The sequence below is a fragment of the Marmota flaviventris genome, chromosome 10 (genome assembly GCF_047511675.1).
Source record: "Marmota flaviventris isolate mMarFla1 chromosome 10, mMarFla1.hap1, whole genome shotgun sequence".
In the NCBI taxonomy this organism is placed as follows: domain Eukaryota; kingdom Metazoa; phylum Chordata; class Mammalia; order Rodentia; family Sciuridae; genus Marmota; species Marmota flaviventris.
The window spans coordinates 8,478,371-8,503,809 of NC_092507.1; the positions used below are offsets into that span (position 1 = coordinate 8,478,371).

General features: G+C 49.9%; 1 protein-coding gene across 5 annotated transcripts in view; it reads left to right on the top strand.

Annotated features, from left to right (window-relative positions):
* Vps13d (vacuolar protein sorting 13 homolog D) overlaps positions 1-25,439 on the top strand; it is a 242,140-nt gene that overhangs the window by 208,992 nt on the left and 7,709 nt on the right. For all 5 annotated transcript variants that reach the window (XM_027947656.2, XM_027947657.2, XM_071617354.1 and 2 more), the window contains one exon: positions 21,514-21,645. In XM_027947656.2, the coding sequence (XP_027803457.2) occupies positions 21,514-21,645 (132 nt within the window). The remainder of the gene's footprint in view (positions 1-21,513; positions 21,646-25,439) is intronic.

Consider the following 25,439-nt stretch of genomic DNA (forward strand, 5'->3'; position numbering starts at 1 on the left):
CTCTCCCCCAGTGCCAGAGGAGAAATATGACAGCCATGGACGAAGCCAGGTGCTCACAAGACTGGGGAGGGACTCCCCGGCCCTGCGTGGCTGCTCAGTCTGCAGTGACAGGGTGGAGGGGCTGCCAAGGAGCCCGACAGCCCTGGAGCAAGTCACTGTGCTGTTTGGCAGCTCTGGCCTGTAGCAGGGGTCCCCCTTAATGTCTCTGAGGTGAGATTCCTCTGACTCCTGGGATGGTGAGGTCCAGCCCTGTGGGTGGTTATGTGAGTTAGACTGTATAACACATCTACAGCCTGGCATTAGTACGTACTTAGGGCTCAGGACGCGGGGTTTGTGTTGACGTTCTTTCCCGAATGCAGAACGGTGAGCTAAAGTGAAGCAAGAACCCCGGTCGATGGCTCCTCTTTGTACCCTCTGCTGAACACTTGCCGTAGTGTCAAGTCAAATGCTTCCCTGGGATTGCTTCAGCAAGACAGCCAGCCCAACCAGGCCACAAACCTGGTCAGTGTTGCTGGCCGGCCTCACCTGGGCCTCAGCCCGTGTGTGAGAACCTGCTGGAGAAGGTGTGCGGAAGCCACGAACTTGCTCTGAACCCACTTGTGTAGAGCAGGTGATCCCAAACTATTGTTAGTGTCTGCTGTAAATGAGATGCCTCTGGGTTCGAGCAGAGTTCAGCCAAAAGCCCCACATGATATATAAATCTGTCCTGGAGCCAGGTTTGTCCGGGAGAAGTTGTGTAGCGAATGTCTCCGAGCGTTGGCATCTGCTGTCTGCTGTGGGCAGGACAAGCAGGGGTGATGGAGTGCTTACGGGAATTAGGACGGGGCATGCGACCTGCAGCAGCTGACAGGCCGGTTCAGGTCACTGTTGCCCACCAGCTCTCGAGGCTTTCTGTGGCTCCTCAGAAATGGTGGTGTTTTCCAGATGCGGGACAGCCCGGGCTCAGTACTGGTTACGGGTTCCGAATGGTACGGTTCGGTCTGACTCCTCCTCAGTGGGGCTGTTGTAACTGCCAGGGCTTATCTCTCCGACTCCTGCTGAACAGTCTCACAACAGTATTGCCACGTAGGCTGGGGTCCCCTAAATCTATTTGTTTTTTAAATGCTCTTGAGTTTAGGGTTAAGAATTTAAGAGGAAGAACTATTTCTTTCATTTCTCACTCAGTGTGATGAGCTCTTTAAAATATCCATTGCAGACCCTTTATTTCATGATTTCTGCATGAAAAAACAGTTAATCTCTTTATTCAACCTGTAGCCTTGGCTGTTCACCTTACTGCTAACATCACAGCCGGCAACTGAGATTATTATAATACTTTTGCACCTTTGAAAATGAACTTTCCCCAGATTCATTTCCAAGCTCATCCTCCTAACTTCTACTCCCAGAAATATAGCCCCTGCCACCTTTTGAGCCTCCTAGTTAATTCTGCATGTCTCTGGGCAAGGAAGGTCACTCGGGGTTTGGCCAGGCCAGGCAGTTCATCTGGGATTTGGACCCAGACACAGTGCTTAAATGATGGACTTTTATAAAGCTCTACCAAAGCCTAATGTACCACAGATTTTTGTTTTAAGTTCCGGGTTAGGTTCCTGGGATTTTTATTCTTATTCCCAGAATGCACTGGTGGAGCTGACAAAGGAGCCCGGGGCCAGGGGATGTCACTCTGATGAACTGTGTTTAAGTGGCAGCGGTGTAGGATCAGCTCCTCCTCCACTCAAATCTCCGTGATCAAAATAACCTCCCTGGACGTTCCCTTTGGACATGGGCAGCAGCCTGGCCCTTTGGCAAGAAAAAAGGATTGCAAATGGCGAAACCAGACCCCGGTTCCAACCCTGACACTATGTTCTCTGGGCTTTTGCAGATGGCTTTTTATCCGCTGGCACAGAGGAAGAGGGTGGCCCTGTGCTGGTTGTGTGTGTGTGTGTGTGTGTGGCATGGTGAGTGGGATGAAGCTGACTTGGGGATGAAGAAAGCCTATGTAGGATAAAATGAAAATTTGATAATGTTTCCTAAATATAAAAAGGCACTCGTTGTACTTAAAATACTCCTTGGCAATTTGTGGCTCTCGCCCTGTCCCTCGTGGGGCTTAACAGCATCGAGTTGGTCGCATCTGATCTCTGTCATTGTTCAGCCCTCCCTCTGATTTTGCCTCTGGGGAAATTGCCGAGTGGCCCTGACTTAGTTGACTCAACCCCTGGGCCGTGTGTCACAGTAGCCTACATAAGACATACCGTCCAGAGCCTGCCGCCCGCAGACCACTCCCCACACGCTCTCTTCTCTTTGACACGCGTGAGTGCTCGCAGCTCCTCTGTAGCCAGTGGCCAAGAGGTCAGGGGAAAAGGGAAAACGAAACACCTTCGAGAGGCATTTTGAACAATGATAGATGTGTGTGGTATTTGAAAAGCAAATTCCAAAACATATTTCCCTTGAGTTCCTGGACCCGTATCAGATGAGTGCTTCTCATTCGTGGCCCTGTCCATGATGCTGGAGTTGACAACAGTGTCAGGCAGCTCATGGAGAGCCCCCCATCCCCCAGCATCCAGCAAGAGCTCTTGTCACGGGTCAGCTTCTATTTGTAAGCAACTGGCATTCCTGCGTTTGGGGAATCTGCCCTCCTTATTTACTCATGATTTCATGTTCCTGGAATATTGTCATAAAAGTGATCCTAAGAGGGAAAAGTCCAACAGGAAGTGGGGGCATTGAGGTCACTGTTTTTTAAGTTCTCAAAATCGTGTTGGCCCACAGTAGAGTGAGAGGTAGGTCCAGTTTTCCAATTTTTGATACGTCAGAGGCATCAGGGCTCATGACAGTTGCACCGACACCTAAGTGAGACTGTGCTCACTGATGTGTATCGCCACAGCCTGTGTGACGGTGTGAGGTGAGAGCCTCGCCCCCGGGAGGTGCCGGGCATCGTTGAACTCTGAGCGTGTGCATGAATAACCAGAAACAGATTGAATGGATTACACGTTTTTCTTGAGAATTTCCTAAATGAGCCTAACTTTTTCTTGGTCCCTGGCTTGCGTTGTTCTCTATAACTCTATATTTTTGATAAACCAGAAGAAAAATAATATAGAAAGTACCACAGACAAGAGGGATTCTAAATAACAGGAGAGTTTTCCATGATCCATTCTTTCCATGGACCCTCCTCCATGTACTCCCCCCCAAAGGTATTTAACCTTTGTAACAGCAGATTAACTCCTCACCGTCTCTAAACACCAGCACACAGAGAAGGAAACCTTGTGAGGAAAATGCAAGACGACATTACAATTCCATTCAGGCTAGGGGTGTAGCTCAATAATAAAGCACTTGCCTGGCATGCATGATGCCCTGGGCTCCATCCCCAGCACTGGGGGAAAAAGAAGAAGGGAAACCAGCAGCGCTTGGGTTATGAGGAGGCACTTGGCATGAGGAGGCACAACTCTGCAACTTCAGACTGAATTTGAAACAGACCCCTGGCTTCCCCGGACGCCATCGGAGAAGGATGCCTCTGCCCAGAATTGAAAAGTGCCCGTGGGCATGGAGCTGCTGGTGTGGGGTTTCTGTTTGTTTTAGAGAGCTCGGGCCCTCCTGCGCCTCGTCTGAGAGGTCCCAAGGCACACTGGCGGGAAGGGACTTCCCTAGCCAGCAGTGCTATCCCTCAGGCTTCCTGCCTGTCCTCTCTTCCTGGTTGTTTATATTTTTGTTTTTCCTCCTCTCCGTCCCTCCTCTGCCTGCTCTGTTATGCCCATACCTTGGTCAGAGGAACTGGCGCCTGCCAGAGTTGAGCCCTGTAGCCTCGTTGCACAGGGGGTGGGGCGCACCAAGGCACAGCAGGCACACACAGTGAGCCACAACTTTGGCTGGTCCCGATTGGCTCCCCTGCGGGCATCCACAGCCTCATCTCGTCCATGGTGGGCTGCAGGTGGCCCTCTGGAGCCAGCCAGGAGTGCCCTCCTTGCAGGGTAAACTCCAAAGCCAACATGAAGTCCTGCCACACAGCTTGTTCAGCACTTGGTACAAGCAGAACAACAGCCATCCAGGTGAGAACAAGTGAATGGACTCCAAAGGTCAGTGCTTGGGACCTTCTGCTTAATTAATTCCCTAGGACCAAACGTCCCCTAAGTACCTTCCTTCCACGTACACGTGTGTGTTTACACGCACACACATACAGTACTCGTGGGTTCATTTTGATAACCAAAACCCCCAAATATATGTTTACTTTTCTGTGCCTTAAAAATAAGGACAGCTACTGTCCCTGTGCACGTTCCGTCTCCCCTGGAACCTAGAAGACTGGAAGCAGCTGTAGAAGCAGGACTCCTCCTGAGTCTGAGTTGCACTCAGGCCCCCGGAAATTCCGAGAGTTCAAGTGGTGGTGCACTGCAGGAGGACTTGGTGGCCGTTTTATGGGAAGTTCATCAAGGATCAGACTGAAGACTGCTTTTGTGAGAACAAAGTAAGATCGTACGTTCCAGAGCGGCCCGGGCCTGTGCGTAGGGCCCAGGGCTGCTGGGATGGGTTTACACTCGGGCTGTCCCTTTGCCCTTCCACTGAACTCTCTTCATTTCAGTCATGAGCAAACAGTCAGTGCCTGAACTAACAACCCCGCAGGACTCTGAAGCCCGGCTCGCTTACAGTACCGAACAAAGGGAGGGAGGGCCGCGTGGGCCGGCCTGGGCCGAGGAATGCGGCTTCAGGGTTCTGCTCCATAAATTTAACCAGCACGACGAAGAGGAGATAATATGAGCCTTCGTGATGATCTGAAGGGGGAGGCTCTGTGTCCCATTGATTGCGGTCTGGCCTGGTGCCAGGCCCAAGCCTGACCGACAGTTGAACCGTATCGTTAAGGCGTGTAATACAGCTCGAGTCTTGTACTGCCGCCAACGAGTACATATCCACAGGGCAAAAGTTTATAAAGAGTCGAGGCTGTCCTGCTTAACCCTGTCACACTGCATGTAATAGACCCAGCTGCCATTCAGAACTTGCCCATCTGAGGTCACAGAGGGAAGCCCGCACGCTTCTTCTCTTCAAACAGCTTTTCAGGGCTGGGAGAGGGAAGGGGTCGCAATGCCAGAATGTTCCCCTCTGGAGAAGCAAGACAGTCTGCCTCCCTCCCCCTCCAGAAACGGGACACCGCAGTGCTTTCTTCAGAGTGGCTCTCTGTTTGCAGTATAATGTTGCTGAAGGAAACGGGGCTGCCACAACAGGAAACCTACCCGTCTCTGAGGAGCTGCCCGGGGCAGGGGTGGTGGGGTGCCTGCCGACAGGGAGGCAGTCTCCTCAAGCCGCTGAGGTCTGGGATGGCTCTGTGCTCTGGCCTCCCGCGGCCAAGCCTGGCTGCCAAAGCAAAGCAGGTGGAAGGCTGTCCCCTGGAATGGCTTGGTAGCCCAGCGTTATCCCTGATGGAGGCAGGTGGCTCTAAGGGACTCTGCCCCTCGCCAGGGAAGGCAAGAGGAGATGGGTACATTATCCCAGCAAGGCCTAGAGCAGCCCAAGCTCCACACTGGACAGTGCACTGAGCACAGGGGTGAAGAGACGAGGATTTTGCACATGTGTAGTCGGGGAGAAGGGGCCACCTGCTTCTGGGTGACCCGAGGAGGAAGCGGGTTAGCGGTGATTTCAGACTGGCACATGTCTTGGCTTTTTCCCACTGTCCAGGAAGGCGTGCATCTCTGTCGATTTCAGGGTGCTGCTCGTGTGCAGTGGACCCGGCTCTTAGGCAGACGCCTGCTCTGGGGGAGGATCCAGAAGGGAACCAGCACTTGAGCCCTGGCAGTGTGGAGGCAACACCCGCTCCTGACACCCTTGTTGCGTCTGGATTCTTTCTTGGTCTTTGCCATTAAAGACCCCCTGAGTCAAATCTGGGGCCTCCCAGCAGGTCTTCCTTTTGATTCTTGGATATGAGGGTAGGAATTGGGTAACTTCTGATGACCAAGGCGATTTGGGGGAAGACAGGTGCAGATGCGATTGGGGGAGGTATATGAACTTTAGTTTTCATGGTGCCAAGAGTACCTAGCGCACCCTCTCACCCCTGTCAGGTTGCCTTCAAGATGGCGTGAGGACCCACTGTGGCTAGAAAGCTTGGAAGGGTTCGTGGTCAGAGGCATCTTTGGGCCAAACAGCAAATGTGCCTGATCTTGGGGGTGCCCTGGCCTCTCAGAACCAGGCTGCTGAGCTCTGCCCAGGAGCTGTGCAGCTCCTGGGCCTCCCCAACTGATGAACCATTGCAGCCTTCTGATCTCAGAATTTAGCTCAGAATTTACCAGTTTCATAAAATAGCAGTGAGGCCTCCTGGCTCCAGTCTTGTCTCTGCTCTGCCATTTGGCCAGAACCGCCGTCCTTCGCTGGTCACCTGGGAACCCCAGCTGGTACGCAGCTGGTACACAGGAAGCCTCTGCCGTAGAATGTCCTGGTAAGATGTGGTCGGCATGCCATGACCTCGTCCACTGAGGCCAAGGAACGCTTCTGTTTATTTTGGTGCTATAGGGCCTGGGGAGAAAAGGCCTTTGGAGGCAGAAGAGATACAGTGGCCGGCCAGCTCCCAGATCCTGAGGTGGTTACGCTTCCCAGTCAAGTCGCTCAAAAAGCCTAAGAAATAGGCTCTGGGGTGAGTCCAGGATGAAGGCACCCTCTCCTCTGGACTCCATTAAACTACTGTGAACCCGGAGTTGGGTACTGGGTGACTTGTAATGGCACCCGTGGAGGGTTCTCGTTGTTGTGTATGTGAGGATGGATCACATGAAGAAAGTCTGCTGCCCTTTTGAATGGTTTTGGTTCAGCTGAACAGCAAATGAAGTTGCCGTGCATGGGCCCGATGCTCCACTAACTGAGGTTTAGGGAGATTCTTAGTCTTGTTCCTGAGTGGTGCTCTGGATCGACCCCAAGGCCTCGCATGTGCCAGGCGAGTGCTGTACCACTGGGCCACATCCCTGACTGCGAAAGCCTTAAGACAGAGTGAGCACTAACTAGTCAGTTCCCAGGGCTTGGTGTGCAGAAGTCTGGCCCCAGCTCCCCGGATCTGAGCGCTCCTGTGGGAAGAGAGCAGTGAGGAGCAGCCACTGAAGAGTCATTTCTGGCCTCTGTGTGACTCACTCTCCTCTGTCAACATCAGGGTTGCTCCAGGCTGCCTGTGCCCCTCCCCCAAGGAACTTGGTCCTTGAACAGTCACATGCTTGTCCTTACAGTCTGCCTTCCGCTCTCAGGTCCAGAAGAAGAAAGAAACCCTCCGTTGTGGGAGAGGAAGGGGCAGAGGTTTTGTGTCCCTTGTGGAGCATGAGAGGAAGTGGCCGGACTCCTGGCTGCACCTGCTTCTCCCTGAGGAACAGGGAGGCCAGGCCTGCTGCTGACTGCCCTCCCTCCTGCAAGCCTGTGTCCCCCTGGCACATGCTGAGTGTCAGACCTGGGGGGCTGTCAGGCCAGGGGCTTTGCTGCCCTGTCTGACAGGGTCTAGCATCTTTCCCCTTCTCTCCCTGGCTTCTAACAAATTCTTAACACATTTTGAATTTACATTTTTGAATTTACACTTTTTCCAGTCCCATAGAGGCCAGCCCCCTGGGCCAACAGTTCAGATAGATTCAGTCTTGCTGGTTCTTGTTTCTTAGTGGGACAGGTGCTCTGAAGGTTTGGTGTCAACTGTGGCCCGGGGGGGGTGCGTCTGATCTTTATGAAGCCATAAAAATGCATCTGAGATGACCCAAGTCCTACTCTTTCATTTTGATCCCCTACCACCTGGACCATTAATTCTGCTTTGCAGGGGCGGGGCTAGGGAAAGGAGACCATTTCAAAGCAGACTTGGTTTGGTCTTTGAACCAGCTTGTCTTCTAGGTTGTACCTCACCCTGATGAGAATCAGAAGGGACAGTCTGGAAGCCCCTTCAGTCTCGGCTCTGCAGCTGGAGAGCCTCAAAACCAGTTCCAGATGTCCTCCCCGTGCTGGTGGGAAGGGAATGCGACAGGCTGCGAGGCAGGGTGATTTTGTGTCTGCCTGGGGGCTCTTCAGGGAAGGCGTGGGGAGTGCCTGGGTCCCGGTGGCCCTGCCAGCACCTCCCACTCCTACAGCAGAGCCTGTTGCTCTGGGCTCACTGGCTACTGCAAGCAAGAGAAGCCTCTCCCTGCCAGGCAGGGTCAAAAGGCGAGACAGTGCTGGGAAAGCAAGTCAGCCAGGCCGGGAAGGGAGTCCTACAGGTGACCCTCAGCTTAACAGAGCCACGCCATGGCCCTCTGTGGCCCACATCCAAGACAGGGCAGGCCTGAACCTCTGGTCTGGGGATAGGAGGCTCGGATAGTAAAGGCCACTCTGGGGCCCCTCCTCTTGGGACATGACCGACTTGGGCCTCTGCTTGGTCCTTGAACAGCCACGTACTTGCCCTCGCTGTCTGTCTTCTGCGCCTAGGTACAGAAGGAAAAAGAAACCCTCAATTTGGAGAAAGGGAAAGGCAGGGGTTTTGTGTCCCTCATTGAGCATGAGAGGTGGAGGACAGACTCCTAGCTGCACCTGCTTCTCAGAAGAAAGCCATCCCTGACTAAGCACAGCCTTGGGCCCAAGTCCTCCCCCAACTGCACCCAGCAGAAGCATGCCTACCTGCTGACAGGAGGCTGCTGGGTGCTTCCTGAAGCATCTCGGGGGTTTTTTGATGGCTTTATTGTTTAAGTTAAATAAGTACAAATATGAACTGTTTTGAAAACATTTAGTGTAAGAGCAGTTACGTGTTTGGACAGTGCTACAAAATCCTTGCTTGAATGATTTCTTTAATCCTACAACAAGCCACTGAAATAGATATTCTTATTTCTGTTTTTTTTTTTTTTCCAAGAAAATAAAATGCTCTCAGTACCGCTAGGCATTGATAATCACAGAAAAGCCAATAATGGTAAATCCCTCCAGATGTCTCCCTGTGTGCATGTTTGTGTGTACATATACACATCAACACAAATACGTACAGCGGGACACAGGGGTGCACGCAAGCCTGTGGTCCCAGCTGCTTAGGAGGCTGAAGTGGAAGCATCACTTGAGCCCAGGAGTTAGAAACCAACCTGGGCCACATAGCAAGACCCCTCCACAAGAAGGAAAGAAAAGCAAATGTGTATATTTGTAATTTGTAGATGAATGGGAACACTTTAAAAAAAAAAATTGTACATGAACCCAGGACCTCAAGCATTTCTAAGCTCAAGCTATACACTGAGCTTCACCCCAGCACACATACTGATATCTAACTTTTCACTCAACAATGACTCTGGAACATCTTTCCATTCCAAAAGTAAATTATTTTTAAGATTTAATTAACATTAAATTGTAAATATATCATAATATATTTACCTGAGTCCCTTTATTGATAAATGTATCTTTTTTTTTTTTTTTTTTTGCTATTATTAAGCATATTTTACCTGTGTCTTTTCATAGTTGTATAATTCTCTCAGTAAATTTCTGCAAATGTGATTGCTGGCTTTGAAGGCTTATGGATTTTCTGGGTAGAAGCACATCATAAATTGCCCTCCAGGAAGTGGAAACAATTCCAACTCCACCCACGGTGCTTGAGAGGACCCATTTCGCCAGCCCTCTGCCCGCTGTGGCGTTCCTTCAGATTGCAGTCAAGAGTTGGCGACGTGGCCGCGGTGTGCCCTGCGCTCCAGGAGGAAGCCGCACTGTTAGTGTCTTCAGTCTTTGGCGATCTGAGGGAGGGAGCGTCCCAACATTGCCACTTCTGTTTCTTTGATAATGGGGGGTGTTGAATCGTCTTCTCATTTTCTGCTGGGTCCTTCTTTTTCTCCTTTTGTGAATTACTTTGCATATTCTTTGCCCGTCCCTTTCAAGCCCCTTGAGGTCAGAGTGTGTCTTCCTTTTTAGCACATCTGTTTGGTTTTGTTTATTTTCAAGCTGTTCTGACCCTTCTAGCAGTTGTCATTGAATCAATTTCTCACCATTTTTCCTCCAGATATAAAACTTAGCTTAGTTGCTTGGTGATCCCTAGTCTATGTTCAGCGTGTCGCCAGGTCTTTAGAGATGGACAACAGGACATCTCGCTGTGCCTGCGCCTCCACAGCCAGTTGGCCGCAGCATGCGGAAGGAGGCCCAGGTGGGTGTTTGGATCATATGTGGTGTGACCCACTCCTGGCTCTCCTCTTGTTATTTGTTTCTGCCTTTCCCTTAGTGTTTGGTCACCACCAGCGGATCAGCAGGTCATGGTAATGGACAGGAAGCCCACCCCGCCCCCAGCCTCTGTGCGCTCCCACTTGGCTCCTTCATACTTCGATCACTTAGACATGATCTGAGTTTCTTCTGTAGTCATGTCAAGGATGTAGACCTTGGAAGCTTCTTGGTACTACCTTCTTTAGTGTCCCTCTAGGGTCTTCAGAGTGCCTGACACAGTGGTGGACTCAGAGTGTGTATTAGTTAAAGAGAGCCTTACCCACAGCCATGCCGCCCAGAGCTGACTGAGCCAAGAGAGTCAGAAAGACCCACGATCTAGTTCAGCACTGCTGCTTACCAGCTAAATGGCCTTGGACAAATTTACTAATCTCTCTGCAGTAGTTTCCTCATCCAGAAATTGAATTACTAGTAAACACTTTCCTAAAAAGAATGGCGTGAGGATTAGAGTGTCCAGTATACAGTCAGCTCTCGATAAATGCAGCTACAGAGACCTACTGCAGACCTCAGTGGCCCAGCAGTCCTGGTCTGGTGACTTCTCACTGAGGCTGGTGGGAAAATACAGAGGTCAAGTCATACGTTGAGACACACTCAGCTTTTGCATGAGTGTCCCGAGGTTCCGCGTGCCTCTGTTGAGTCTGAATCTGATTTTTGCCAGCGTGGAGCCTCATAGTCATTCAGGGGTCCACATGATGCCAGAGGTTTAAAACATGCCCATTTTTCTCTCGTGCTTTGCCAGTTTTTCTTAAACAGGTATGGGTGTGTGTTTGTGTGCGCATGTCTGTGTATATGTGTGTAAAGTGCTTGGGATGAATAAAGATGGATCCAATTTTGCCTGGCATAGCAACTATCATCCTCAGTAGCCTCTAAGTATTTCACCAAGTGCACTTTAATTGGTTTCCTCCCATTCTATTTTTATTTTGTAGTCATTTTAATGTATGGGGAGCCAACTCTGAATTTCAGACATTTTGTCATTAAAACCTGCTATTAGTTCAACCACCAGGGGCCCAGCTTCAGCCAGAGGACTGTAGAGAGGTCTGTGAGCGGTGTTCTCTCATGGCCTGACCGCAGCAATGACCCTCCGATTTGTGATGCACACAAACCAAAACCCACAGGCTAGGCAGCCAAGTGTCCTCTGCAGGGCGGCTGGCCATCTCCACCTCTGGCCCCTCCTTGCCTGCATCTGGTGGCCCCCAGCCCTGCTGTGGCATGCAGCTCAAGAGCCCTTCTGGCCCACGTCACCTTTGTGTACTGAATGGACAGGAATCGGCAAACCTGTTGAGTGCACGTTTAATGTGACACAGATGTGGGACGGACTGCAGATCTTTCTGCTTTACACATTTTCAGCTTTTTGCATTTCATCAGTGTTGCTTATTATTTACAGAATGTAACTCGAGACAGCAGAACAGATTGTAATTTTTAAAAAGGTTTTGGGGGTGATGGGGCCGCAGGGGATCTGGGAGAAAAAAATCCAGTAGTGTGGAATGTTGTTTGCCGTCCAGACCAAACAAACCCGTTTGCCAAGGTTGATGGACTGTGACAGTCAGGCCGGTTCATGTTAACACTGGCGGCACTTAATTAAAAGGCAGCTTGACCATTTTATCACCAAATAAAGAATAATCTTTTGTCACCAGGTAGAGCATCATGGCACCAGGCAGAAATGTCCTCCTTGTAGAGGCAGTGAAGGGCAGCCCTGAAATGCCAGCTGTTCTGCTTCCTTCCTGTCCAGAGAGAAAGGATGCCACTGAGCCAGTCCCTGATCAGACACATGGCCATTCTTCCAGCCTGGTTCCTGCTAGGGTTTTGCACCCCTGCACTGTGGCAAGAGCCAGAATGAAGAGAAGTCTTTTTTTTTTGCCTCAAAATCCAATATACTCTCAAGGGCATTGGAATGAAGGGCCAGAGCCAAGTGGGCACAAGCTCAAAGAGAGGGTGCCATCTCATTGCTAGAGGGGCACATTTGGCTAGAGGTGGCCTTGGCTTCTGAGAAAGCTGAGCCATGGGTTCAACTGGAGGAAAGTGCTCAGAAAGCATCTGTCAATCAGAGGCAAATGGGAAGGGGAGGCCAGTGGTTGACTCTCCCTTGTGTCTTGGTCAAAAGAACCTGAATGTTGGCCTGAAATAATGAAAGCCATATAGTCACTAGCCTGCCAAGAGACTTCTCCTTGGGCAGGCTGCATCCTCAGGTCAGAAGGTTCTGGGCCATTCACATGCTGAGTGTCAAGAGGCTATTCAGCTCGCCACACCCGGAATGGTTGCCAGGATTCCAGGCCTCACTGTCCTTTTCCTTCCCGGAAAAGTGCAGACAGTGCACTTCCCCCAGGGCCACCAGGCAGCTCTACAGTTGCCCTCTGGGAGCACAGTGACCCGGGTCAGTAACTTCCTGGTCCTGACAGAATGATCAGCATTCCTGTGCCCCAGGGGTTCCTGAATTATTCCCAACTTCCAGCTTCTCCCTAGCTCAGGCTGGAGAGGAGATCCCGCCTGCCCTTCTCCACCAGCCTTAGCCTCGGAAGCAGCAGCTTCAGCTCCTGGGCCGGGCACCATCCTCAGTGCTAGGCAGCATGCAGCTTCCACTCCACACTCCCCAGCTTTCCTGCAAGGCTCCGTCAGAGCACCAGCCCCTCCCTGGCAAAGGTCAGTGGCTGGGAAGAGGCTGCTTCCCTACCTGCTCTGCAGCCTTCCCAGCCAGCTGCAGGGCCCGAAACAGATCGGTTGAAGCCCAGAGTGGGACACCTGGGTGTAAGCTTCCCATCGCGGTTTTAATTTTAATGAAGCTTCTCTCTCTTTCTGAAGCATCTTCTCCTGCTGCCACTTTCTCCTTTCCCACCTCGCCTTCCACCATTCCTCTCTCTGAAGTAAAGGGATGCGTGAAACCCCAAGCTGAGCGAGCACACAGGTGGTCTTAAAAAAGCAAACAAACCACAAAGTGGGCCCCTCTGGGCTGCAGAGTCCCCATATCTGCTTGACTTTGGCCATGAAGGAGGCCCAGGGGGTGGTGCCTCAAGGCAGCTCCTAAGATTCTTATCTCACAAACTACATGTCCAGAATGTTCTACCACTAAAAGGTTTTTTGTAAACCCCCTTATGGTGAATTTCATTAATGGTAATATTCCAAAACTTCCTGAATTCCAGTTCTAAGAATTGGTGTCTGGTATGGTTTGTTGGGCCAGTAGGTTGATTAACTGTAGCTCTTCCAAGAAAGTTCTGTAAAGAAATAAGATCTGGATGGGGCAGGTCAGGTGAGCAAATACTTGGAGCAGTGGTTCTCTAGAAAGAGCTCACATACCCAGCACTCGATGTGCTCCTGAAGAATTATTCCATGGGGGCTGGGGTTGGGGCTCAGTGGTAGAGCGCTTGCCTAGCACGTGTGAGGCACTGGGTTCGATCGTCAGGAACACATATAAATAAGTAAATAAACAAAGGTGTATAAAAGAAATCATTCCAGCATTCTGTAAAGCACAGCTCCCATGGTGCTTAGTCAAGGTGAAATTTTAAATATTGCACTTTTGCATTCAGGTGTTGTAAATGGAGACAGGAAGGAAGGGGAGGGGTCAGTTAACTCTTATGGGGCTGCGCTGCACACATCTCACAGTTCGTCTCAGCGGTACCATCCAAATAGGTGGTACCTTCTCATTGCTGATAAGGAAACTGAGGCAGAGCACAGTCTGGGGAGTTCTTTAGTGTCCCTCAGCTAGTAAGTGACTAGACTGGGATTTCCATCTGTCTGTCGTTTTTCCAAGGCCCTTTGTTCTTCTCTGTGCCACCTTGCTCCTAAATTTCATTTCTTCTCTTATAGAGATCATCTTAGGGTAGAGAATATAAAAATTGAAAGAAATTATATAATCATTTGCCAGAAATTAATCCAAAAATATCTGGTTTAGTTTAATCAGCATTGGTACCTAAAAGCCGCAAAACAAGATTTACCAGATATGTGTGTTTTAGCCCATGTGAAGGATTATGGGATTAGCACTAGAGGTGACAGGTTACAAGGAATTGGACATGACTTGAAAGACTCCTGTAAGCACTATACTCTGATCCAGAATGCTATAGTTAGAACACAAAGTTTGCATGTGTAAAGTGTCTCAGTTTTATGATAAGTGCTGAAGTTGCAAACCGCTTCATAAGTTGTCTACTGTTGTTTTATCTTAATTTTATTTATTTTTATATAGTGCTGAGGATCGAACCCAGGGCCTCCCACGTGCTAGGCGAGGGCTCTACCGCTGAGCCACAATCCCAGCCCCAAGTTGTCTATTGTTTTTTAAAAGCAAAGTGACCCCAGAATGCATACAAAAGTTATGGCATTTTAGGAACCCTGGGTTGTTTGGCAGCACTCACTAGAACCTTGTCCACTCTGTTTGGAATCTGCATGAAGTGAGCCTGCCTTGCCCCTCCCACCCAGCCACATTAACAGGTAGTCTCAGCCTGAGGCAGCGGCTGAGGGGAAAAAATGTGGAGTATTTTCGTCTCAGAGTTGAAATCCCAAGAGGCGTATCTGTTGGCATTCATCCTACCAGCTGTCACAGTTGCAGTGTCATGGGGTCCCCAAAATGTGTGAGATTATGGGAAGCCTTGACCCCCATAAACAAGTCAGGTGCGAATCCCACTGATGGGAGGAAGCCCTGCCCAGGAAATGTCGTCCCTCCTGCTGGATGTAGTTACCAAAAACGTAACAATATAAATATAATTTCCGTGATTCCTTGAATCAACATCTCGCCTGCATTTTCAGCGGCAGCCTCACGATGTGGGATTTGGAGTGGTGTTTGCGTGTGACTTCAGAACTCCAGGGAGAAGTAAGGTGGGGTGTTAACAAGGGGCAACCGGGAAGGGAGGGAACTGCAGCAAGAAGCCCTGAGGCTGTCCTAGGAAAACCCAGTGGGAAAGGCTGGCGTTGCACTGGCCCGGCCTGGGCCCCCCATGGGCACCTGGGCAACCCCTGCAGGTGTGCTCGTGACAGGGGGCAGCGTGCTGTGTCACAGGCTCTGTTCTCAGCACTGGACACATACGTCAACCCCACTTCATGGAGGAAGAGACCCCTTGTAAGCGGTGGACGCACCCTGGCGGGGAGCCTGTCCCCAGCGTCCTCACCTCTGCGCCACACTCCCTGCCACACCACACCTTCGGCTTCTGCTTGTCCCCTCACTGAGCTCCTGGGAACTTACTTCATTCCCATCTTGCCCAAGGCCTGGTCCTGGCCTTGGTTCAGCATGAGCACCTGGTGGGTAGGGTGGAGATGGGGACAAGCAGGTACAAGCCCGTCACTTGCTTTCCCAGCCACCTGAGTTTGGATCTCAAGTCCGTAATTTCTCTTAAGAATCAATCTCCACTGATGTCATTTCTTTCTGCCCAACCAATTTTTTCATGTGTCCAAATTCCAAATTATCCTAAGAGATACTTGATACAGTTTTCTTGATTCAAGATTGAATACAGCCAGAACTCAGTAGTTATCATTGAACCTCCTCCAGATTGAATCCTACATGTGAAGTAGGTTCTAGAAGGTGAGTTTCTGTCTTGGAACTGAGTGGAGGGATTTTTCATGGTAACGGAGCCAGGATTCAGAGGTTTCCATCCTTTTCACAGAACCTTCTCTGCTCACAGTGTGCACTAAGGAGTAAATTTTGTGAAGAAACACTGTCCCACTTGGGCCTTGGAAGGACAGGAGAGGGCTGGGTCAGGGACAATGCAGCTCGTGCCATGGTGGCTTCTTGGACTTGCAGATGCTGCTGTGGTGGACATAGAGGACTTTTAACAAGTCACACCCACCATTACAGGTAGTCTGGTTTGGGTACACTGGTTCCTTTCAGAGCAATGACATGTTTGAGCCGTTCAGTCAAGAACTCTGGTATCACGTAGCCATTGACAGCCAGCAGTCAGTATTTGAAGACATCATCTAGGTTGACCTTCTGTTCTCAGTCTAATTATTTGTGCTGCGTTGAGCATAGTATAGATACTTAATTAAAACAAAAGTCTTAGACACTTACGTTAAGGAGAGACAAGCACCGTCCATGACTTGGCTGAGGTCAGGGTGTATGGCCCCCACGGAAGATGGTGGTCATCAGCTGAGTAACGGCCTGCTATGCTGGGAAGTCACAGCTTGATCCACAGGGCTGCTCATTTGCCAGTGTGACCATCGCTGGTTGGTAGACACTGCCCACCCAGACTCCTCAACCAACATCTCATTTTAAGCTCTTCAGGGTAAGTGGAGGTGCACAGCGGCTGTCTCAACTAACAGAACTGTGGCACATACTCACCTCGGCTAAGAACACGCCATGGCTGCCAGCTGCTGACCCTAAGGCTGCAAGGCGGAGCAACCGAGTGGAATCGGGTACATCTCCTGTGTCACCTTGTTTGGATCTATCGTTACTAGAAGAAAATGACACCGATTCTTTTTATGCTCTTTGGTTTGGGGCCTCCAGTGTCTGACAGACAGCACTGGCCAGATGCAGACCAACTTGGGGGACTTCCCTCCCTGGGTGGGGATCTGCTGTGTATCGGCCTCCATATCGGCAGCCCCTTCCCTGGGGGAAGAGCCGCCTCCCTGACGTTTTCCTGAAATTCAGAGCTCAAGTTCATTCGGTGCTGACATTTTGGATTAGCTGGTTGACTGGAAGGACTGCTTCTTTCTATACGCTATGAAATTTATAAACCGCAGCAGCTGAGGGCTTAAAATGGCCGACAACTCCCAGCTGGCAGCAATTAAATACACCGCAGACCTCTGGCTAAACAAAGGCGTGTGGAGGCAGAGTGTGCGCAGCACCGAGCCGCTGAGCTATCCGGAGGGTTGAGCTGGTTACAAAGAGGCACTGTCCCCTGAGGAGGGCAGTGCTTGGTTTCCACTTCCGGTTGAAGCTGCATCATCCAAGGGTCACAGAACCAAGATTTGCCCAAGTGGCTGCTGTCGTGTCCGCGGAGGGGGTCACAAGGAAAGGAGCGAAGCCAGCAAGGAGACCAGGCGGGGACAGGGTGGGGAGCCAGAGCAGATCCAGCGCCAGCGACGGACCCACGGCCACTCTCGTCTCTTCATTGGACACCACTGTCCTCTGAGTTGAAGAAGGTGGAATGAGAAAACAGGCATCTTATACCTATTCCAACAGCAGAGGTTTGCGAGTCTAGACCAGTGCTGTCCAAGATGCAATTTCAATATAAGCTGATTTAGTGTAGTTTAAAATTCAGTTCTTGAGTTACACTGGCTACATTTCAAATGCTTGGTAGCCACCTGTGGCCAGTGGCTGTGTATTAGACTGCATGCCCCGAGTCAGCGCCTCATGTTAGGAGGGACGTGGAGGAAAAGGGACTCCGAGTGCATTGTCGCCACGTGGAACAGTGACGTGGTGACTGAAAATAGTTTGAGTTATCCTGATAGGTGAATTTTACACCCTGCCATCCAGCAGATGCCTCCTAGAAGACGTGCAGGAAGGTTCCTAGCAGCACCATTGGTAGAAGCACAGCCTGGAAATGACTCACGTGCCATCAGCAAGATGGTGGGGGATCATGGGATGTTCAGTCAGTGGGGTGTTGGTAAAGTAGGCACAGCACACTGAATCCCCCACCCCACTGCCCACTGGTGTTCAGTGGTCCCAAGAAGGGTGGCAGAGTCTCAGCAAGAGGACAGCGGCTTTTTTTTTTTCCCAAAAGCCCCAAACAACTGGAAGCCAAAGACCAAAACCCGAAGGTGCCGAAGAATACTTTGCAACTTAAGAAGACTACATGAGAAGTCAGGTGCAGGGGTGCACGCCTGTAATCCCAGCAACTCAGGAGGCTGAGGAGATCGCAAGTTCTAGGCCAGGCCCTGACTTGAAATAAAATATAACAAGGGCTGGGGATGTGACTCGGTGGTTAAGTGCCCGGGTTCAGTCCCCAGCACCAAAAAAAGAAAAAAAAAGACGACATAAGAAACAAAAACATGCAATGTTAGATGCTTATTTTGGCGTCATGGCTGCCTTAGGCAAGCAGGAGCAGCAGGTGTGGGTGCAGAAGGCTGCACACGGAGCCCAGCTGTGGTCAGAGTGGAGTCTGGGACCTGGTGATGGTGGCTTCACAGATGTTTGTTGAATTATTTCCAGTGAGTCAAGGCCAGTGATAATGGGCCTGGAGCTGAGGAGAGTCATGAGTTTCACCCCAGCGTGAGGTTCAAAAAAGAGGAATAGAGTTCTTCTGCTCCAGGGGCAGAGATTCACTGGAATATGCATGGAAGTGACTTGGGAACAGTCAGTCACTTAAAAATGGACACACTGTACTCCTGAGTCAGGGAGCATGGACAAATTCAGGATTGCTGTCACCCCAGTTTCTTGGGGTTTTTCGAATTTGTAGTATGTATTGAATTCCTGAGTAATTGTAGAACTCGTTCTACCCACAGGGGTGGCCCTGGCCAGTATCACTGTATAAACTGCTGGCTCAGGAGGCTTGCAAGCACTAGCTTATAGGATTTTGTAATTCTTTGGTTAAATTTGCATCTAAATTTGTCCACACATGAATTTTAAACTCCACCCTCCCTTCCCCCGCCCACGACCTACCAACTTGGACTGAGAAGTTGAAATTTTAGTCAAATTTTGGAGAAGAAAAATGAGCTTTACAGGCACTGACAGTAAAGGGTTAAGGTAGTAAGAGTGGTTAAGTAAGGTAAGTGGTAAGTAAGGGGTAGGAAGACTGGTAGTGAGAGTGTCCACGTGACCCTGTTGTCAGAAACCCATATTTACAAGCCCAAAGAGAAGACCATTTCCTTCTCGGTTCCCCTGTGATGGCTTGAGAATGAGCCTTGAATGCCACTGTGGGCTTCTGAAGTCCACAGCACTGAATGCCCCACCCTGCTGCCCGTTGGTGTTCAGTGGTCACAAGGCAAGGACCTTGGAGACCAGAGGCAGCTCGCAGCCTTTTGGGAAGCCAGATAAGAAAAGAAACAGCAGATGGTCGGAGTTCACCCGGGAGCCTCCACTGCTCCTCCGCGGATGAGTTGGGGGTTGTCCCTCGCACGTTAGAAGATAATGTGTTGGGAGTGGAGATAAAACGTGTGTGAGGAAGGCCCTGCAGGGAGGCCTCTGGGCCCAGAAATGACTGGACTTGAAAGCTCTGTGGCGTGACCACGTGGGGCACTTTCCCTCACATTCTCAGCTGGCTGGAGTTGTCAGGAGGTGATTTCTCAGAGCTCAGGTACAGAAACAGGCCACCTTTCCCCGGCTTCTCTGGCTTCCGTGGGTCCCATCAGAGGGATCCAGGACCCAGTGTTTCCCGTACGCAGCAGCATGTGTTCCCTGTGTAATGAAAAGAATTTCTCATATGTTGAAGAAGACATGCGTCCACAGAGGTGTTGATCCAAGGTGGGCCTTGGAGCCCCTTCCTTCCATCAGTGGACTGGACAGTCGCACCCTCGGCCTGTTGGGAAGATGGACTCTAGCTCATTGACATTGTGCCCTAAAGTCAACAGTTGGCTATCAAAGCTCAAAATCTCAAGTTTCTAAACTCTCTACCAATGTTTGCACATTCCCTTTTTCTTCCGAGCTCAACAACTGGCCTTCATCTCTACCCCACATCGCATGTTTTTGTTTCTTATGTCGTCTTTATTTTCTTTTTAATTGGTGCTGGGGATTGAACCCGGGCACTTAACCACTGAGTCACATCCCCAGCCCTTGTTATATTTTATTTCGAGACAAGGCCTGGCCTGGCCCATTTATTCATCTAACTGCGATTGCTCCTCTACCACCAACCAGGCACTGTTCTGGATCCCAGGATAGCAGTGAATGAGACCAAGTGCTTCCTCCCCATGTCTCCTGGGAGCCAGAGCACAGGTACAGGTGCTCATCCCAGTGAAACAGGAAGCGCATGTGCTTTGAGCAGGTGACCCTGCTTGACCCAACTGTGATTTCTAACGGGCTGTTCTCCTTGTGGTGAGGAGAATGGATGGAATGGAAGTAGAGTAATTGTGAGGCAGTTGTACCCATGAATTACAAATCCAGAGGCTATTTGTTAGATGTGACAGAAAGGAATAGATTTCAGATATATATTGAAGGATTTCAGTATTGGAGTGAGCCTGTGGCCTCCCAGTAGACTGGCTACCTGTGGTGAGAGGACTCAGAATCAAACCTTACATCAAATGCATGGGGAAGCAGCCCACCATATTGCTCTTGGGGGGCCTTTGGGCTTCCCAGTAGTTGGGAACCAAACAGCCAGCAGTAGACCCAAATCTTAAAGGCGTGAGGGAGTCGAGCCACAGTGGGAGTGTGTGCACATGTGACCTGAATGACCTTGTTCCTCGCCCGTTCATGGCACAGGTCAATGAAACTTCCTCACAGTCCTTTACCTACCCCTGAAGAGCACAGCTAATGGGACTGTATCACCTTGTGGGTGAACTCTTGGCCAGCCACCCGGGGTTTCTGGTTTTCTGGTAAGGGCCCTTACCACATGTCACCAGGTGTGGGGCTGCCCTTCAGAAATCACGGCCTGATGAGCGGAGCAGTGAAACGCACTCGCAGCTGCCGCCAGCCTTCCCCCAGCCCGCGGCAGTTCCGGTGTGCCTGTGCCTGTGTTTCTGCCCGAATTTGCCCCCTAAGGCACTTTGTGCTTGCTGGTCGTCTCCACACTGCGGCCGGCCAGCACGTGGCTCTCCAGTGCTGATTCAGTGTGGAAGCCTGAGCCTCTCCTGGAGGTTTGTCTAGAGAGGGATGTTTTGCTTCAGTGGGTTTCAGGAACAAATAATAAAAAGTACAGAGAGTACAAGGCCGAGGACAGACCCAGCACACTCTTATCAGTCATCTGAAATATGCGCAGCCTTTCCAAGACAAATATGGACTCCTGTTTCTAGGAAAACACCAGAAAGTATTTGTCAATTACCTTGTCTATGGTTTGTGGAAAAAGACAACAGCAGCAGACCCTGAAGGCCATAGCAAAGCAGATTCCTTGGGCAACCAGGAGCTGAGTGGCATGAGGTAGAGGGCCACGGAAGCCCACCGTGGCCTGGGATGAGGCAGGGAACCTGTGTTCCCCAGCACCGTCCCTAGCCCTCCACCCAGGCAGCTGAGCTGTCTCAGAAGAAGGCCAGAGGCAGGGTGGGTTCCCACTAAAGCCCACAGCCCGTTGGCCTTCCTTCTGACCCACTGCAAGCCCACCACGGCTCTCCCAAAGAGGTTCCTAGGAAAGCAGAGTGTGGCCTGTGGAAGGCTCGAGTAGGGGCTCTAACAAGAGCCTCTGCCAGGGGACAGCTCAGAGACAGTGAAGCGGAGGGCTAGGGAAGTTAAGTGGTTTGCCCAGGATCACACAGCTGGAGCGGGTTTCCAGGCAGGTTGAATTGGGAGTGTGACCACTACCTCGTCGCTCTGTCACAGGCTCACGGTACTTGATTCTGCTCGTTGACTACAGTGCGCCTTTTGACCTTAATTCTTAACTGATTTTCTTCCTGTCCATTTGCCCGCAGGACCCAAGCACAGAGGGTGCGGAGACCGCGTTGCTGCACCGGACCCCAGGGACTGCTTCCCCGCTACTCTGAGAGCCAGGCCGAGGGACAGGAGCAGCTCTTCAAGCTAACAGACAATATCCAAGACGAGTTGTAAGTGGGAGCCTGGGAGACAGCCCTGCTGGGCCACCCAGTCACCTCTTCTGTCTGACTGGGAGCAGTTTCCCTGTGACCCAGCCTCATTCTGAGGCTCGGACCTCAGAGCTGGTGATGTGATTCCTTGGCCCACAGGTGACCACGCAGGAGCAGCCTTCACAGGGCAGTGTGCTTCTCAAAGTCCCTTCTGCAGCCATGACTGGCTCTTCTGTCTCTTCAGACACAACCGTCTCTGTCTAGGCAACTCTGAGAGAGAAGAAAAAGTAAAGGCTCTCAATCTTAAGGGCTTCTTTTTCCCCTGTAAAATTTTCTTAATCTCTGATGTCCTATTATTTTCTGTTGGATGGCAGAACAAACCATAAACAAATAGTAAAAATAACCAGTAGTTTGATGCTTTTAGAAATGTGGGGTTTTTTTAAGGTCACCTTACTACTCTTTAAATATGGAGCCTTATATACCTGATATCTTGTCACATTTTCAGTTAGTGACATCTAGCTGGTGTGCTAGAATTAAATATGACACTATTTTAGGCTATTCTGCAGACCCCCAGTACTTGACTAGGTATTAGAATCACCAGCCCAGAGAGAGGCATTCTGGGTGGTGAGTTGCAGGGCACTGGTTTAATTTCTGTGATGCTCATTTGCCTTCTGGATGGTGAGGCCAGCCAGGGAGTGTCCTGAGCGTGGTGCATGTTTGGTTGGTTGAGGAGCTCAGGGGATGCAGTGCCCGGAGCGGTCTCCAGTGTCGTCAATGGAGACAGTGTTTGGGATAACTCACCTCACACTTTGTACGAGTATTCAAACAGGGATCTAAGAATCACATTCAGAATTCCTTTGTTGTCTGCTGGATGGGATGGCATGTCACCACACCATACCTCCAAATATTAGAACATAATATTTTGATAATGTAGGTATGTTCTTCTGTCAGCCGGCTCAGGTTGTCACAACAAAAAACCATAGACCAAGTGGCTTAAGCGACAGAAATCTGTGTTTTCACAGTTCTGGAGGCTAGAAGATGAGATCTACATGCCTGGCAATTCTGTTCCTAGTGAAGGCTCTTGGTAGCTTGCAGACAGACTTCTTGTATGTCCTCGCATGGCAGGGAGGGGAGCTCTCTGGCCTCTTAGAAGAACACGGCTCCTGTTGGGCCAAGGCCCTAACCTCATGACTTCATTTGACCTTAATTATTTCCTCATTCCAAATAGTCCTGTTGGGGGGTGGGGAGACGTCGGGCGACATATGAATTGGGGGTGGGGCACAACCCAGCCTATATCCCATCATGAATGGGCTCTGCTGTTCACTCCAGCCGTGGCCTGCTCATCACTCTGATACCAGGTCCCCTTGTGGTCTCACTCCAGGAAGGACTTTGTATTCCTGTCTTCCCTGGCTTAAAGATTTACACTACTTTGTGTACGAAACTTTGGGCTTTTGAATTGGAGGCCCAGACCATCATTTGTCAGGGGTATCAGCGTGGTGCAGAATCTACTAGAATGGCAGCCTCTTGAGTGTTGGAATTCCCACCTCTTCATTCACTGGAGGATTCGCAACACCTAGAACAGGGGCTGGCATAGAATACGCACTGAATAAATTCAGTTGGATATTGGGATTTAGCATATGTATTAACTTATATCCACTTTCCAATCTTTGGGGGATTTTTTTTTTTTCAAAGGCTAACTGAGATTATGAATTATTCTATATTGTACTTTTAATGTCCTCCCAATTCACCTCTGTTCAACTGGAACCATCTCTGGTCCTTACAAAGCTCATTTGCAGTAGAACAGCGTGTGCCAGGAAACAGGAGGGGGAGCCTGCGCAGCCCAGCCACGTGGGGCTGCTCCCGGGAGGGAGAGCCAGAGAACGGGAGGCTGGAGGCAAAATCAAATCAGTAAAGGAGATTTCACAAAACTCTTGAAATTCATGTGAACTAGGAGCAGATATTTGGCATGAATGCATTTTGACTTTAAAGATGAAAACCATGTGTCTCCACCCGAGTTGTGGGCTGAATGTGGCCAGTGATTGCTGAGCAAGGCCCATGACCTTGGTCTTCCTGGGTGCACAGGAGAAGTCGCCAGGGACCCTGGCAGATGTGTCTCTAAGCATCTTCAGTTGCAGCCTGGCCTTCCTGTGTGAGCCCTGCGGGCATCTCTTTGCGAAGAAGGGGTTCAGGAAAACACAGGCACCGAGTCATACCTCTGACTTTTATCCTAGATTTGTAATTAAAAACATGTTTAGAAACCTAATTATTTGCATATTTCCCTTCAGAGTTAACCCCTTAAAAGGGTCTTTAATACCGTGCTCTACTGTTCTAACTAAATGTTTCCACATTTTTTTCCAGTTAGACTCACTGTTTCACTTCTGAAAAATACTGTGTAATTACTTCCGGATGGAGTGGAAACCCCAGGCCCCCAGAGCCGAGGCAGCTCCAACTTTGTTCTCCTAGATCATGTCGCATTTAGTATTTACATTCCATTTAATTAATTAGCATTAAGGAGATAGTTGCTGACGTAGGATTTAAGGGCTGCCGGCTGACAGGCTGCGGTTTCTGGTTGATCAGGTGTTTCTCTGATGCGTTTCAGACTCGTGTCGCTTCTCCATCTTTTTTTCAGTTCTTCTTTTCAGTTTTAACCCAGGATCTTCAGTTAAGATGATGTTGAAGTAAAAGTTGCCCTGTATGGTTAAATTAATGTGCTTTCTAATGCTTACTTGATAGTCAGAAGCCTCATTGTCATTCTGAAATAAAAGGGTGCGCACCTGATTGTTGGCACAAGGGGACTCTTGCCTTTTCAAAAAGGTGCTCGGGGACAACCCGTGACCTGAAAAGCTGCTCTAAACTGCTGTTTTCTAGAATGTAATCCTTGGATTGTATTACCAGTTGTGTAGAAGGTGTCATTTATTGGGTTTTTAACACAGAAAAGTATTTTTTAAAAAAGAAAATAAAAATAGCCTCTAAACCTAATAGACAGATAGTCAAGAGTAAAAGTCTCATGGGACATGGGGGACACACCTGTAATCCCAGCTACGCAGGAGGCTGAAGCAGGAGGATTGCCAAGTTTGAGGCCAGTCTGGGCGACTTAAGAGAGGCCCTGTCTCAGAATTAACATTTTTAAAAGGAAGGGCAGTGCAGGGATGTGGCTGATGGCAGCGTGTTGGCTTAGCATGTGCAAGACTCTGGGTTCACTCTCCAGACCTACAAAAGAAAATAGTAAAAGTCTCCTTTTTTACCCACTTTGTGAACACACTGTTGATGGTATTTTTTAAGTCTCATCTCTTCTTTTTGATAAATTTTGCAGAGAGACAGAATCAGAACTTTTTTAGCATAGGCCACCATACTGATTCTAATATCTAATATCATTTCATTATAAATTTAAACCATTCCTTAGCACACAGGACAAACACAAAAAAAACTAGTCCTTTTGAAGAACAGAGTGCATAGCTTCCGTTGTCTTTCTTTTTCTTTTTCCTCTTCTTCTTTTCTTGCAGTGCTGGGGATGGAACCCAGGGCCCTGCACATGCCAGGCAAGTGCTCTACCACTGAGCCACATCCCCAGCTCCAGCTTCCATTTTCTAAACCAGGTAATAACCTGTCAACAACTATTGATACTTAGGGAACTGGACATTCTTTGATATGCCATTGAATTAAAACTCGCATTGGCAGATGACCCAGATAACACATTAAAGTTAATGCCTTGCTAAGTCTTTAATAAGGAGTTCTGAGAGGCTCTGCCGCTGGGTGCGGTATGTCTGGCATCCGGAGTTGCCTGTGTGCTGGCAGGTTCCATCGCCCTTGCGATG